The sequence below is a fragment of the Platichthys flesus genome, chromosome 19 (genome assembly GCF_949316205.1).
Source record: "Platichthys flesus chromosome 19, fPlaFle2.1, whole genome shotgun sequence".
NCBI lineage: Eukaryota > Metazoa > Chordata > Actinopteri > Pleuronectiformes > Pleuronectidae > Platichthys > Platichthys flesus.
In genome coordinates, this window is record NC_084963.1 from 309,428 (window position 1) to 324,378 (window position 14,951).

The following is a 14,951-nucleotide window of genomic DNA, read 5'->3' on the forward strand; positions in this document are numbered from 1 at the left end:
CATGCCATCCTTGTGTTTTTACACTTTGTGTGTGTGCGTGTGTGTGTACACAACTCAAAGAAACATGCAGAGATCTTAATATTTCCATGGAATTCCACCTGACTTCAGTGGATGGTTAAACCCCCTGGATATTTCAACAGGCCATTGACGAGGGCACACAGTTCTACCATGAAGGCATACAACAGAGATCGGTTATGTTATTGTGAGAAGCACATTTGAGCTGTGATAAGATTGAGTGTCGTTGTGTTGCAGTGCATCATGTCGACGAACGCCATAAGCCAGAGCCTGCCACCCCGAGATGAAGTTCACGTCAACGAGGAAGTGGAGATAGCAGTTAACTTCTGTCTGGAGAGGTTTCAGTTCAGTGAAGAGAGAGGTATCAACTGTTATTGTTCATTTGGTATCATAGAGCAGATCAGGTGACGTACCTCTGTTAGTGATGTCATTCTGTGATGCTCACTACTTGTCCCAGTGTGAGGTGTTGTAGAGTGTCATCACATTTCTCCTTTCCCTGACCAATCAGAGGTGGACCTTCCCTCCTGCTTCTCTGGTGCTGAGAGGGCTTATATTCATCGAGTGGCCCAGTCCCTTGGTTTCCTCTCTAAGAGCAAAGGGTAAGTTCCTCCACCAGCCGAAAAAACACTGAACGACTAAAGATGACCAGAGTATCTTGTGTTTAAACAAGTTTCTGCTTCCCCAGCAACAGCTTTCGTCACCTGCTGAGTACAGTCAAGTGAGTTTCAACAAGCTCACTAATGGACGACATTTTTCTGTTTCTCTTTCAGGAAAGGACTCCGTTGCTTCATCACCCTCTGGAAGAAGGACGGATCAGATAAAGCTCCTTCTGTCATGCCGCTCATTATCTCCCAGAAGTCCCTATGTGCCATCAACTCTCTGCTTCAGAAATTCCCCATCAGCCACAAGGGCCGCACAGATGTGCAGCACACTGACAAAAGTGGCATGTGCCGGCCTGCTCAGCGCTGTGAGTTTCACTGAGCAGCTTCACAAAGCAGAGCTTTCTGCAGTAAGCTGATTTCTTAATGTCAGGCAAACATGAAGCCTGGTTTCTGAGGTCAGAAAAAACAAATTCTCCAGAGTAGATTTTTCCTGGGGCATGCAGAATTGTCTGGCACAAGCATCACATCGTATTTGAGAATTATGTATCTGCAATTATACGATACGATAAGGAAAATTATGAGATTTCAGTTATCAGGTATCGCTCAATGACTAAGAAAACAGCAGAGCCTGTGTTCGTGCCCCTCTAGTAAAATGTGTGTCATAAACTCCAGAACAAACCAAAGTAAACCCTGAGCACTGCACTGGACCCGAGTACCTCTGGCCAGAGATGGTGTTCACTGTCAATGTGCAAAGTGAGCGCCGGTCAGCTGGGGGGGGCGGACGTGCAGCAGGGTAATACAGCACAGTACAAGGACACCAGACGTGCAATGTGCACTTGCCCCATCCAGACACAGCGATGGCAACGTGCCTGCAGCGGTGGGGCAGTATTGTTTGGTACCTACGGTACGGTAAAGGAGTTCCGTGACATTTTTAGAATTTGGTTTAGACTTGATACCGAAGTATCGGTTCTCGTGACTTCTCTACTCTGAAAGTTGCTGTCTTACTAACCTGGAATTAAGAGAATGAATAATAGCCTGAAGAACAAACTAGCACAACAATACATGCATTCTACACTAAGCATTATTCAGCAGCACTTGTGGTTTATATATTTATATTTTATGGTCGGTTCCCAAGTGATATCAGGAAAAAAATCAATAACATCATAGCAGAGTTTTCAATCTTTAAAATCAATGAGCCAAAACAAGTCCTGTGAATGAAACAATGACACTGTTTACGTTTCCATTCTTTCCACACAGTGATCTCAATTCACTGAGTCACACCATGCCCATCCTCCTCTGCATTCAGGAGGCCGGGTCTACTTTGCTTCAGGCCATGTAAAGTCCTTCTTCTTATCTCCCCTCAGACAACAGCGGTGACAGATACAAGCCTCTTGGATGCTTAGACAACAGCGCGCCCTTTGTGCCTCCAAGGAGGAATCCTTCTGAGCTGGACCGTTTCCGACGTTCCCTACCGATTTATGAATCCCAGGAAGACATCGTCCAGCTCGTCAGAGCAAACAGGGTGGTGCTAGTGGTGGGAGAGACTGGCTCCGGAAAAACTACACAAGTGGGTTTGTTAGACAGACAGGCAATCCTGCATCTACTGGACAAATTGATATGAAAGCTGTTCCGTTTGACCACTGTTCATTGTGCAGATCCCGCAGATGCTGCTGGATGATTGCAGCATGAACATGGAGCCCTGCAGGATCCTCTGCACTCAGCCAAGGTGGCTGGCCGTCCTGGTTGTGGCTGAACGAGTGGCGAAGGAGAGAGGGGAGAGTGTGGGCCAGACCGTGGGTTATCATATCAGACTGGAGTGCAGGTAGTTGAGACAAGAATCTGTTATCTGTGATAGAAGAACAAACCGACACGTCTTATCTCGACTAACTACACACAGATCAATTGATGGACAAAAATGGGACGTTGAAGGACAAGTGGAGATGAAGTAACTGGATTTGAAAGCATGAGAATGTCGTAGCAGCGGACACTCATGCATTCTACACAGCCGACACGTTGACACTTATTAGATCAAAGTTATGTCCAACTTGAGTATTTTTTTAATTAAATGTCTTGACTGTACATTATGTTTTCTAAGCAGCTAATAGAAGTAAGTTAAGATCCTCCCACTATCCAGAAGTGAATCTAAATATCTGGGATATGAACGCTGACGTGATCATTTGAAGCCAGAGTATTTACAGTAGTGATCGTGGAGCAGATTCTTGGTATCGAAGTCCCAGCGATACACATATTTCACCAATCGCAAGATGGTCTCAGCTGTCAATCATGACGTCTGAGCCTGTTTCCATTTAATCAAATAACCAATATCACAAACAGGAACATACATCACACATAATCTATGATATGTGATATATGTGCTCTCCCGTCTGAATTAAGCTGTATTCTGAAAGTGACTCTGAACCCTTAGACACTGTCCGATGACTCTGCTGACCTTCTGCACCAATGAAGTGCTTCTCAAAACATTGATGGCTGGAGAAGACTGCCTCAAAAATGTGACACACGTCATTGTGGTGAGCATCAAGACTTGAATATACACGACATATAGAGTCAGACGCCTCTAACACCACTTTATGAACCATAGCTGTTGAAGTAGGAATTGTTCTCAGAAGACTACCTAAACTTTGAAGCCTTTTTTATCTTGTGTCATTCCTATCTCCCAGTTAAGACTTTTTTTTTTAACTCACGGATCGAACACACAGTGTTAAACTGATATGCTGTGTTTAAATAGGACGAGGTGAATGAGCGTGATGGTCTGACTGACGTCCTGCTCACAAAGATGCAGAGTGTGCTTCAGAACATCCCAACACTGAAACTGATCCTGTCCACTGCAGCTCTGGATGTCGACCTGTTCTCCCAGTACTTTGGCCGCTGCCCTGTTATCCACCGTAAGTTACACTAACTACCTCAGTTCTGTGATTGAACGAACACTTCATCTGGTCTCTTCATCTGGACGACTCCAGACCTTTACTGCAGAAATGGATTATGACGGAGAGACTTCTTGCCCCGGAATAATCATAAAAGCCAAAACCACGATCGTCCTGAACGTTTAAAACCACTGGTACAGGCCATTTAAGACTTAAAAAGTCTTATATTAAAATCAACGAAATGAAGGTCTCAAATTGACCATAAATTTGCTGCAAACTTTATATTGTGTGTGGTATAACTGGTAAGAATTTTTAGTTATCAAAGAACAGTCATAATTTAGCTGTATCACTTTATTAAAGTAAGTTTTTTTCATCTAGTCAAAGGAAGACAGTTGGAAGTTCAGGAACTTTTCCTGGAAGACGTTCTGAAGCTGACGGGCTTCAGGAAAAACAAGCTTGAGACACAGAGAAGTACGAGGCTGTAACTTTATTGTTCCATCGAGTCAGACTGAATGAACAATTAAAAAAAGGTCTTGATCTCATATGTGTGTGTATGTCATGCTCTGGTTGTCAGAGGAGAAGCAGCAGACATGTTTGACCAAGTGGTGTAAGTTGGTGGAGACCAGGAAGAAACCGAGGAGCCTTGAGTCTTTCCCAGGCTTCGTTCAGGACCACAGAACCCTGGACAGTGAGGACGCCACCGCCACCAAGCCGGTAAACACACACCTACACACAGAGTGTAGCCAATCATAGGTTGTCTACCTGAACTCGCTCGCAGGCAGGAGAATGGAGGAGGTAAATTACAGAGCGTTACAGAAATGGTTGCACAGGCTAAGCCTCCAGTCTGATGCTGGAGATGTATGTGGAGATTTGATAAATTAATCAAGCAGACTAGTGTCTGATCAGAGCTGAGGGCTGTCACTTTGTATTCACAATTCAAGCATGGGGGGGAAGTTGGGTTCGACTTGACTAAGGGTGCTTCGACTGATCGGCCGATATTCCTTCTAATTAGTTTGAACGGCGATTTCTATTAACGCAGATCTGATGAGGCGAAACAAGCTGTCACTCTCGAAGTGAAGGAAGAGATGAGAAGGAATTGAGATGGCTCACTTGTCATGGTGATCGTGTGGTGCTGACGTGTGTGATGTGAAACCTGACAGAGCTTAGTGTGTGATTCTGTGTTGTAGAGACATAACGACTGTGAACAGCTGGAGCCAGACCTGGTGAAGCAGATGGACTCCTGCCTCTTCAACATTTTCTACAGTCAAGACCAGGACTCGTTCAGTCAGCTCTACAACCTCATCCTCTCCGAAAATGTAAACGGTAGGATTCCCCGAGTCGGTGTCCGCTCCTATTCACCGTCGCTGCTGATCATTTTATCATTTGATCCTAATCTTGAAGCAGTTTTTCTGTTTCATTATGAAACAAACATGATATGTTGTGTTAATCAGTGAGGTTTAGAAGTGTTGGCGGGTGTACTTTATACTTTAACAAATTATCTGAAAACTAGTGATCCTGCAAAAATGAATATCGTGAAGCAGGTACAGAGTATGGATGATGCGTTAGAATACGAAGCCTTGAAATGTTTATTCTTGTAAGTAGTGGACTACAGGCACAGTGAGTTGGGGGCCACGGCTCTGATGATGGCATCAAGTCGAGGATTCATGAAGCAGATGGAGCAGCTGCTCATCATGGGAGCTGACATCAACGTGAAGGCGTCTAATGGATGGTAGGACCTCCGTCAGGGTACAGTCATTCTTTTATTTGTTTTATATGTTTACTTCATTCTTTCTTGAACCTTCAGCTCGGGCTGTGATGGTAACACATGTGGTCGGGACATCAGGCCGATGAATGTGCTGCTCTGAAGAAAGATTTAACTCATTAAAGAAAAGTGTCCATCATGATGTGGTGATCAGTGTTGATATCGTGGCGTCATTTCAAACAAATCAGCGTTTAAAGTGTCGTGGCTCAGAGACTGCTGTTCCCGTTCCCTCAAGGCCCGTCAATGATCTGAATGTCTTACATTCATTCACAAGGGGGTGTTTGTTGCTCTATCACCACGATGACAACATGTCCACACGTCACAGCCCGAGCTGCAGGACACCAGCACTGTGGATGTCAGGAGTAATGAGCCCCAGTGCTTTGGTCTCGTTTCAGGACAGCCTTAGACTTCGCCCAACAGTTTGAACACACAGATGCTGTGGATCTTCTCAAATGCTCCATGTGAGTGTAATGTCCACCTCACTGTGTGGAAGTGTTTCTGTGGGAGCTTTTTGTGGAGAGATGCTTCAGTCACTCTCTGGATGTAATTGTTCCATTAAGAAGCCTTTTATATTCTTTATGACTGAGCTTTTCCAGATGTAAATGTGGATGTACAGTCATCTCAGTCATGTGGGTTGCTGTTCCTGTGCAGTCCTTTGAGGGAGGAGAGCTCCCTGGATGAGTCCACTGGGGGGCAGTGTGTCACTGCAGAGACGAGCGCTGAAGAGCACGAGCTGCTTCGACTGTACCAGCAGAGCTGTGGTGACGAGTGGGTGGACCTGGACCTGATCGTGGATCTGCTGCACTACATCTGCTCCACCACCAGTGACGGTGAGTCTCAACTCATCTGGATTAGAACAACATAGCTGCTGATTGAGCAGCGTACTACACGAGTCACAGACAGATTTCACTGTATGTGGGTGGGGCCTTTTTAAGACACTTACTTTTGTCTCACTTCAGGTGATGTCCTGATTTTTCTTCCGGGTCACGATGAGATAGTTGGTCTCTGCTACCGCATCCTGCACGACGATAAGAGATTCTCCACCCACTCTGAGAGGTACATATTTGTGCTGTCGAACAATTACAAATGAAGGACGATTAATTGCAAATTTTTATCTATTCTAAATGTCCCATCATCAACATAGAAAAGTGGATTGGCTTGCTTTATGCAAAGGTTTTATTTGATTGAAAAACTCCATTGTCAAACAGGATGTTACAAAATAAAATTATAAAGTGCACAGTTCAGGTAAACAAGGATTCAGCCTATAGAGCAGCTAAACCATGGCTTAATATTTTATTTTTTTCAAGTTTGCTGTGAACATAGCAGTCAGGCCTCTTATTTCAGAAACAATGAACCATAACAGTTAGGTTAATAATAAAAGATCAGCCTACTACTCCTTTGCTTTTAGCAGCTACTCAAACAGACAAGCAACAAAACACACAGACAGGTGTCGGCCTACTTTGAAATAAACTAAACACAGAGATTTGTAGGGCTCTTTGAGTCCTCCCCATATCTGTGGAAAATGTATGAAATTAGAAGTAATTTAGCGTTAATCTTGTGAGAAAAAAAATGGGTTAAGGTTAACGCCGTCAATAACGCGTTTGATTGACAGCACTAGTACGTATATATTAACTGTACATGCAGTGATGATCTATGGATGTTAACTAGGGCTGAACGATTTGGGGAAATAATCTAATTGCGATTTTTTTCCCCAAAAATTGCGATTGAGATTTAATATGCGATTTTTTTCTCCCAAAAAAAACATAATGAATGATTTAAATATGACCAACACAATATTAGATATATTAACTGTACAATATTCTCTCCCACATTTTTATTTAACTGCTCATTACAGCAACAAGAAAAACAAATCAGTGTGCACTTAAGTAATTTAATCAAAGTCATTGTAAGTATAAACACAAGGGTTGCACTTTCTTTTTTTATTGTAGGTGTCTTACTGATCCCAAGTCAGTCACATTTCCAGTGTTGGGAAGTTTGAAAACGTATTCCGTTACAGAATACATGCCCACCGATTTGAGTAACGTGTTCTGAATACTTGGATTACTTCCACATTGAATTAATTTTTATAAGTGTTGGAAAGCGGCGTTGTTATGGTCAGTGGAGCAGCAGCAGTTTAAGCTCTGTGTTCAGCTGGATGCGCTGGAAGGGCAGCGTGCGGATCAGCAGCTCCGTAGATCCCCGTTCATGTCCGGGTGGTCGTGCAGCGGTACGGAGGCGCCAGGCCTCAACAGGAACCCCCCATGCTGAACACCTCCGGCTCACAGATGTGCATGTATGTGACCGGGGGGCTCTGGAGCCCCGCCGCCCCGGAGCACGGCTTGCGGCACGAGCTCGCTCTGTGAGTCCGCCACGTCGGACGAAGACTTTAGAACCCTGTAGGTGATGCAGGCTTGATTCGCTATCTTCTGGATCAGAGGAGTTTTGTGGTCCCGCGGTCCCACTCTTGCTGCGGGTGAGGACAGCAGCCCAGAGCCCTACTCTCTTTCGCACGTTTTAATCGCGCACGCTGCGATTAGAAAATCGCGTTTTATCAAATCGCGATTTTATCGCAAATGCAATTAATCGTTCAGCCCTAATGTTAACCATAGACTGTATCAAGTTGGACAATATGACGCCCCCAAAAGGTTCTGAAAGCACAAAACGGTGGCACCTGTATCCAGATATTTTACATTTTATTTCTGGACAGTGGAAGGAAGTCGAAATGTGTCATCCATCTTTATTTGTAGTCTGTGGAAACGACTCATTCCTCGATTTATCTTGCTTTTAATAAACACTGTATTCTTTTATCATGGGCAGTTTGTGACGGTTGGTTGTGTTGAGCGTAGTGTGTCTGACGGACGTGTGTTGTGTCTCAGGTTCCAGATCTTCACTCCACATTCAGAAGTTCAGACTCTGGAGCACAGGAAGCTGTTGAGTGCCTCTCTGCCTGGAGTCAGAAAGATGGTGAGTCTGATGGCACAGGTAGCACTGACTTTATCATGAATGATTTAATTATTATCCAGGCACAACAGGGTGAATGAATAACACAAAAACAAAATAAACAAACATCTGTGTCGGCCAAGAATTTCTATATCGGTGCATCCATAAAGTTATTGTTTGATTGAATAGGAACGGTTTGAGACATCATGATTGACAGCTGTGACTGACTTGTGATTGGTCGAGCCCATGTATCAGCGGATCCTCGATATCGTTGCTCCACTCCACGATCACTACTGGACACACGCTGACTGCGAGATGGCAGCGTTTGAATCTGAGATGTTTTAGATTATTTTCTGTACAGTGGTAGGAAGCTCTGTTATTTTAAGTCTATGTCAGGACACAGTTGACAGGGTTAGGGAACACAGGTGCTCAGATCTGCTGCAGTTTGTCGTAGTTTATTGTATTGATTTTTTTTACAGTAGACTTGATGTCAATGAATTTGCTGTAAAACTTGATAACACTGGTTATTTCATCCACTCAGATCCTCTCCACTCATGATGCTGAGACGAGCGTCAACGATGTGGTGTTTGTCATCGACACGGGGTTGGTCAAAGAGGTACAGTCCTGAAAAGTTGAATTTATTATGAAAGTGGAACAAACACATGGTTATTAATTAACAAATGATTTTTATTCCCGGTTGTAGAAGTGCTTTGACAGCGTCAGTCGTTTGTCCACTTTAAAGACGGTTTGGATTTCCAAAGCCAGCGCTTTGCAAAGGAAGGGAAGGTAATTTAAATAATGTACAAATCCTGTTAAATACTTTCTTTTTCATCTTAACAGTTGATTCTTGAATTACCTGCTGCTGTTCATTTCATTGTTCACCTACTGATCAAGTCTCAGGTTTGAGTCCTTGAAGTACTGAGCGTGTGTCGTGTCCACAGAGCTGGATGCAGCCGACCAGGGACCTGCTTCCACCTCTTCAGTCGAATCCGCTTCAACAACATGCTGAATTTCCAGGTTCCACAGCTGCTGCAGATGCCTCTGCAGGTAGACTCACGTTGCAACTCTCATCCAATCCAGTGTCTCTCTTACTTTAAATTCAGCAGGAAGAGACAGGATAACAGCTGAATGCTTCTTAAACACGCAGCAGTTAACTGCCATAATGTGTCCATGTGTGTAAGGAACTGTGTCTGCAGACCAAGCTGCTCGCTCCCTCCTGTCCAGTGGCGGATTTCTTGTCCAGAGCTCCACAGCCTCCGCCTGCACATGTAATCACAGAGGCTGTGAGCATGCTTGAGGTATCAAGTACTAACTAATCCTCCGGTAACCTAAGTATGACGTCTGACACAAATCACTACACTGAGTGACAGCCGACGCCTGGGAACGATCAACGTTGATTTGTACATGTGCAAGCAGCAACATAAACAATAGAACATGAGGATTGACACACCCGTCATCTCACAATCGAGCTGCTGCTGTGATCGGACTCAAACAGACCAACAGGCCCTCCTCCCCCGTGACAGCCTGTCAACCTCCAGAACACTCAGCGGCCTCTGCAGGAGGACTCATTTATGTTGTCTTTTAATAACCGGTGGTCCTGCTCAGTTTCATCTGTTTGTCCCTATCCATAAAGCTTCAGAAGACATTCACAAATACGAAATATATAAACACAGATTGTGGACAGACGACAAAGTTACAGTGAATCAGTCTGAAGTATTACTGTTGTTAACGGCTGAAGGGTTAATTATAAGCATCTCTCTCCTCAGGTGACAGGTGCTATGGACCAGAATGAAGACCTGACTGATTTGGGCTACCACTTGGCCGAACTGACCATAGAGCCCCACCTGGGCAAGATGGTGCTGAGTGCCATGGTGCTCAAGTGTCTGGACCCCATTCTAACCATTGCTTGTATGCTGGCTTATAGTGACCCCTTCGTCCTTCCTGCGCAGGGCTCTCAGAAAAGAGCTGCTCTGATCGCCCGCAGACATTTTTCCTCATGTAGCGTGAGCGACCACATGGCCCTGCTCACGGCCTTCCAGGTAGGTCTCCTCTTCACCTGCTCCTGTCCACACGACGTCTCAGGAACGCCTTTCAGGAATTTCTTTAAATTTGGCAGAAACCATCACTTGTACTCAAGGATGACATGATTAGATTTTAGATTTTTTAACAGATTGTCTACACTTGGCCATATTTTAATGATGTGGCATTATGAGGAATGTTCTTTCACAAAACAAATTGTTAATTAGTGAGTTTGAATCATGATACAGTCAAGTTCCCTTGTCCATGTTCTAAGCATGTTTTTTCCTCACATCTGTTGTGTGTTTGCTGTCAGGCTTGGCAGAGGGCCTGCTCTAACGGCAGTGAGAGATCCTTCTGTAAGAAACACTTCCTGTCCCACTCGACCATGGAGAAGATACATGGCATAAGGATACAGCTGCTCGCACAGCTCCGTGCTATGGGTCAGTTGTTCTTGGTGGTGTGACCTGATCAAACTGTCTGTATTCTGTTGTTATCACATTTCCAGGTCAAAGTATGAAAGGAGACGGATTATCTTCAGGTCGGTTTTAAAACTCGGGTATTAGCTCCTGTCTCTTTAAAGCCCCCCTACCGATAATCAAATCAAATCAAAGTTTATTGTCACATGCTCCAATGACAGCGTCATCGAGCAGTGAAATTCTTATGACATGGCAGCAAACATCTACGCAGTAGGCGACTTTACAAAATGAAAAAAAATAACATACTATGTAACATAACATATAACATAACATTGTAACATATAACACAGTCAAGTGAATATTAAACTAAGTAATATGAATATATGTATACCGATAAGGCACAGTCTGCTCTCATTGGATAGTTGGACAAACCTGTTGTGATTGGAAAACTACTTCGGCGCATGTAGGAAAGTTTGGCCTCCTCACTCAATTGACCTGGCTTTGTTTTGGGTCAGACTCGCTGCTAGGTGTGCACAACACACAAAAGACACAATTCCAGGGTCTTTTCTTTTTGTATATATCTCCTTTAATAGAATCCCTCAACATCCCTAATTGTCTAGAGAAATAAATAAAACAAACAACCTTGTAATGTCCGGTTTGTTCCCCAGGTTTTGTGCAGGCCCATGGAAGCAGTGACATTGTTGAATTGAATCATAATTCAGAGAACTGGGCTGTGGTGAAGGCAGCGCTCGTGGCTGGCATGTATCCAAACGTGATCCACATCGACCAGGAGACCTCGTTGATCTGCAGTAACAAGAAACAGATCCACTTCCATCCCTCCTCCGTCCTGAACCAGTTCAAGGAGGTACAGATAATCTCACACCTCCAGGGAGAAAGGAGTTTTTAAACATGTTGGCATGTTGTATGATGAAAGATATGCTGTGAGCAAAATAACAACACATATTTCCACCTCAACTGAAGGATCCAAACCGCCTGTTAGTGATGTCACAGACCTTCGAAAGTGGGGCTCACTGGCTGTGGTTTAATACCATTCGTAGTAAATGTGATTTTAAACCTTTAATGTTTTCTATCAAAGTACATTCACACATTTAAGTGCCTAGAATCTCTTTAAGCACATTTATTATCTTAAAAACCACATATTCCATCTGAGCTCAACTCTTTAGCCCGTCCGGCTGGGTGGCTGACGGATTTTAAAAGTCTAGTTGAAGTGGTAGAATCAGATTGAGACTCTCTTTTCTTTGTGTCTTTTTGGGGTTAAGAAAACATCGTCCAAATCGGGCGAGGCTCTTCCCACCGAGTGGTTAATCTGTGATGAGATCCGTCGAGGGCAGAAGGTGGCCAGTGTCCGCTGCTGCTCCCTGGTGACGTCCATCACCGTGGCCCTTTTTGGAGGGTGTGCCTCTTTCCCCCTGGAGGAGCACACTGTGCCGGGAGCCGCTGGTGAATGAAGGAAAACATTGTTTGTAAAGATTTTACAATCACTGTGAATTTAAATAGAATTCAAACCCTGACAACCTCGGTTAAGACGTTGCTTCAGTTTTTCAGTCTTATTTTTGGGAATTTGAGGAATTAGTATTTTTTGATTAGTGTATTTTCTTAGCAGTGACCAGTGGTTTATAATTGGAGCTGATTTGGAAGTCTGTCTGATTCAATATTTGTTTACAACTTCGTCTCTGTCAGACCGTCCACAGGATGACAGTGACAGCGGGTCAGAGGACGTAGCTGAGCTCAAGGTGGACGACTGGCTCGCCTTCCAGTGCGAGTCAGAGGTGAGAGAGCACCAGTCGACGCTCACTGTCCCTACAGCCATTTAAATCTCAAACCTTAAGAGAGGATCTTAAGAGATTGAGCCACCTGGCCAATCAGAACAGAGCACCTCTCGTATGCTTTATCAGAGTTGCAGCGATGGAAAGTTCTACTTTTCTTCTCTGATGTTGTTGCTCTTTTGTTCTGTTGTTTCTTCTTCGCTCATTCTGAACCGTTGCTCTCGTGTTTACTTCCATCTTTTGTTCTTGATGTTTTGTGCTGAATCTTGTCTCATGTTTTCTGTCTGGTGTCGTGTGTGATGTAATCAGGGAGCCAGGATGGTCCTTAAACTCAGGGAGATGTGGCAAAATCTTTTCACTTGGAGGACCAGCTTCCCTTCAAAGCCCTACAACCAGAAGGAGCAGACCATCCTGAAGACCCTGATTTCTGTATGTCACCTTCCTTTTTCTCTCTGGATTTTTGTCACCATCTGTTTGAGTGAAAAATGAGAGGTAATGTTTGAACTTGACTTTGGAATGTGTGTTTGACAGGTACCAGCTGAGGAGTGAGTCATGTCATGAGTTTTATCTGTGTGCTTAACTTCACGTAATCTTCCCATGATGCACAGTATTACATTTACACCTGGTTCACGTGTGCACTGGAGCCACCTGAAGTTGCTTTGCCTCAATGGTGAACAGACGGCCTGATTTCTAGTCTAACAACTCTTATAGTGCTTAACATTCTATACCTAACTCACACATTCACACTGTGATGACCCATTAGGAGCAGTTAGTTCATTATGGGGCTGTTAACATGACATGAATGACTGGAGTTCAAACTATTGTCCCTCAGGTGCTCACAGAGGAAGAGCAGAGGGCGGGCCTGCAGCAGCCTTCAGGGATTGGCCAACGGCCCCGGACCACTAAACCAGGGGAGTGGCTCCAGGCCTCAGCAAAGACCTCCAAGTACAGCCCCCAGCAAGCCACCAGCACCGGCCGTGACTAGTGAGAAGTAGTCTCACGACATGTTGATCATAGTGTGTTTAACTGAAGAATCACATGAAAGGACACGTATACCTGCTCTCGTCTTTTAGTTTGAACTCCTTCAGTCACAGAGTCAAATCTGTAGAACAAGACGGAAAGACCGAGTTCTTTATTATTACCAAAGTGGAAACTTCACAACAACCTTTTCCCCTGAATCATAAAAAACTAAGGAGGAGATGAGTGAGTCAAATGAGCTGATAGAGATTCAAGATGTTTATTTTAAACAAGTGTTTAAATCCCTTGAAGGCTAACTGCAGCCAAAATAAAGCTGTTAATAAAGTTATTAAAGACATCACAATAATAATATTCATATTCATTTACAAAATGAGCTGACAGAGATTCAAGATGTTTATTTTAAACAAGTGTTTAAATCCCTTGAAGGCTAATTGCAGCCAAAATAAAGCTGTTAATAAAGTTATTAAAGACATCACAATAATAATATTCATATTCATTTACAATAACAGCACAATGTATATACTTGAATATCCACAAGGCCTGACAGTCTCCTAATGAAACATTTAAATTAACTAGATCCAGATTTTTTTGAACACTTAAATATCTAAACAATATCTAAATATGTCAGATTTATTTCTTTAAGATCCATGAATTATTCTCTGAGATTTAAAGGACGATGTTCTATCTCACAATGTTAAAGAAAGAGATTAAGAATTCCTGGATCTGCCAGCAGAGGGCAGGAGGGAGAACAGGCTGCTGTGGAATCAGACAGAAATAATACAAATTTAAAATCATGAAATCAAAGACTGAGAGCTGGTCAGGTGGGTTTGTTTGTGAAGAACACAAAGTGCCTTCTACAGGTCCAAGCTGATGGTGAGAGTTGTGTTGGAGGAATTGAACTTACTGCTCTGTCCTCATATCCCTACATCTCTTCCCTCAGGTCTGGAGATCTGAGCACCTCTGGCCTCCTGCTCTGTGAAGTCAGACAGTTCCTCCAGCGCCACCTGAGACAGGACCACTGTTCCTATGGTAGAGTGTTGCATTGTGGGTTGTATGTTGTGTTCTAGCTGTTGAGTGTTTTCAGTCTGAACTTAGTTTTTGTGTTTGTTTGATCCAGTTTTAGCTGCAGAAGTTTCTGACTGCTGCTGTTTGATGTTGTGCCTCTAAAGAGGAAATAAACTGAGAGTGAAACGACTTCTCAACGTCTCCTCTTTTCACCTCACGTCTGTTCTTCAGAAACAATCCAGAGGAAACCTGTGAGTTCCACAGTTCAATCCATTCAAGATCAATTCATAAAAGTTGAGCTGTGATAATAATAATCTCCCAGTAGCCCTCAGAGATCCATCCAGAGTCTGGGGCATGAACTTTAACAAGTACTTCACAAGTACTTTAAGATGATTCTACTCTTTTCACCAAGATAATATTTATAAAATATAACGGAGTGGTTTTATTCTTAGTGAAGTGAAACTTTTCTTCCTCGGTGGTTTTCACCTGAGTGTATGAACTGATGCGTGTTGCCATGGACACGCTGCTCAGTGCCACTACCGCGC

General features: G+C 43.7%; 1 protein-coding gene across 1 annotated transcript; it reads left to right on the forward strand.

Moving 5' to 3' along the window:
- The first annotated feature begins 258 nt into the window (after positions 1-258).
- On the forward strand, positions 259-14,483 carry ythdc2 (YTH domain containing 2). The gene is made up of 27 exons (XM_062413224.1): positions 259-376; positions 524-614; positions 786-982; positions 1,982-2,184; positions 2,273-2,439; positions 3,043-3,145; positions 3,364-3,520; positions 3,878-3,970; positions 4,074-4,213; positions 4,687-4,822; positions 5,102-5,228; positions 5,657-5,722; positions 5,913-6,091; positions 6,221-6,317; positions 8,138-8,225; positions 8,743-8,817; positions 8,905-8,987; positions 9,143-9,248; positions 9,383-9,499; positions 9,968-10,240; positions 10,534-10,660; positions 11,305-11,501; positions 11,917-12,097; positions 12,338-12,426; positions 12,733-12,852; positions 13,256-13,407; positions 14,342-14,483. Coding segments are annotated over exons 1-27 (3,483 nt in total). The 3' UTR covers positions 14,343-14,483.
- The last annotated feature ends 468 nt before the right edge of the window (positions 14,484-14,951 follow it).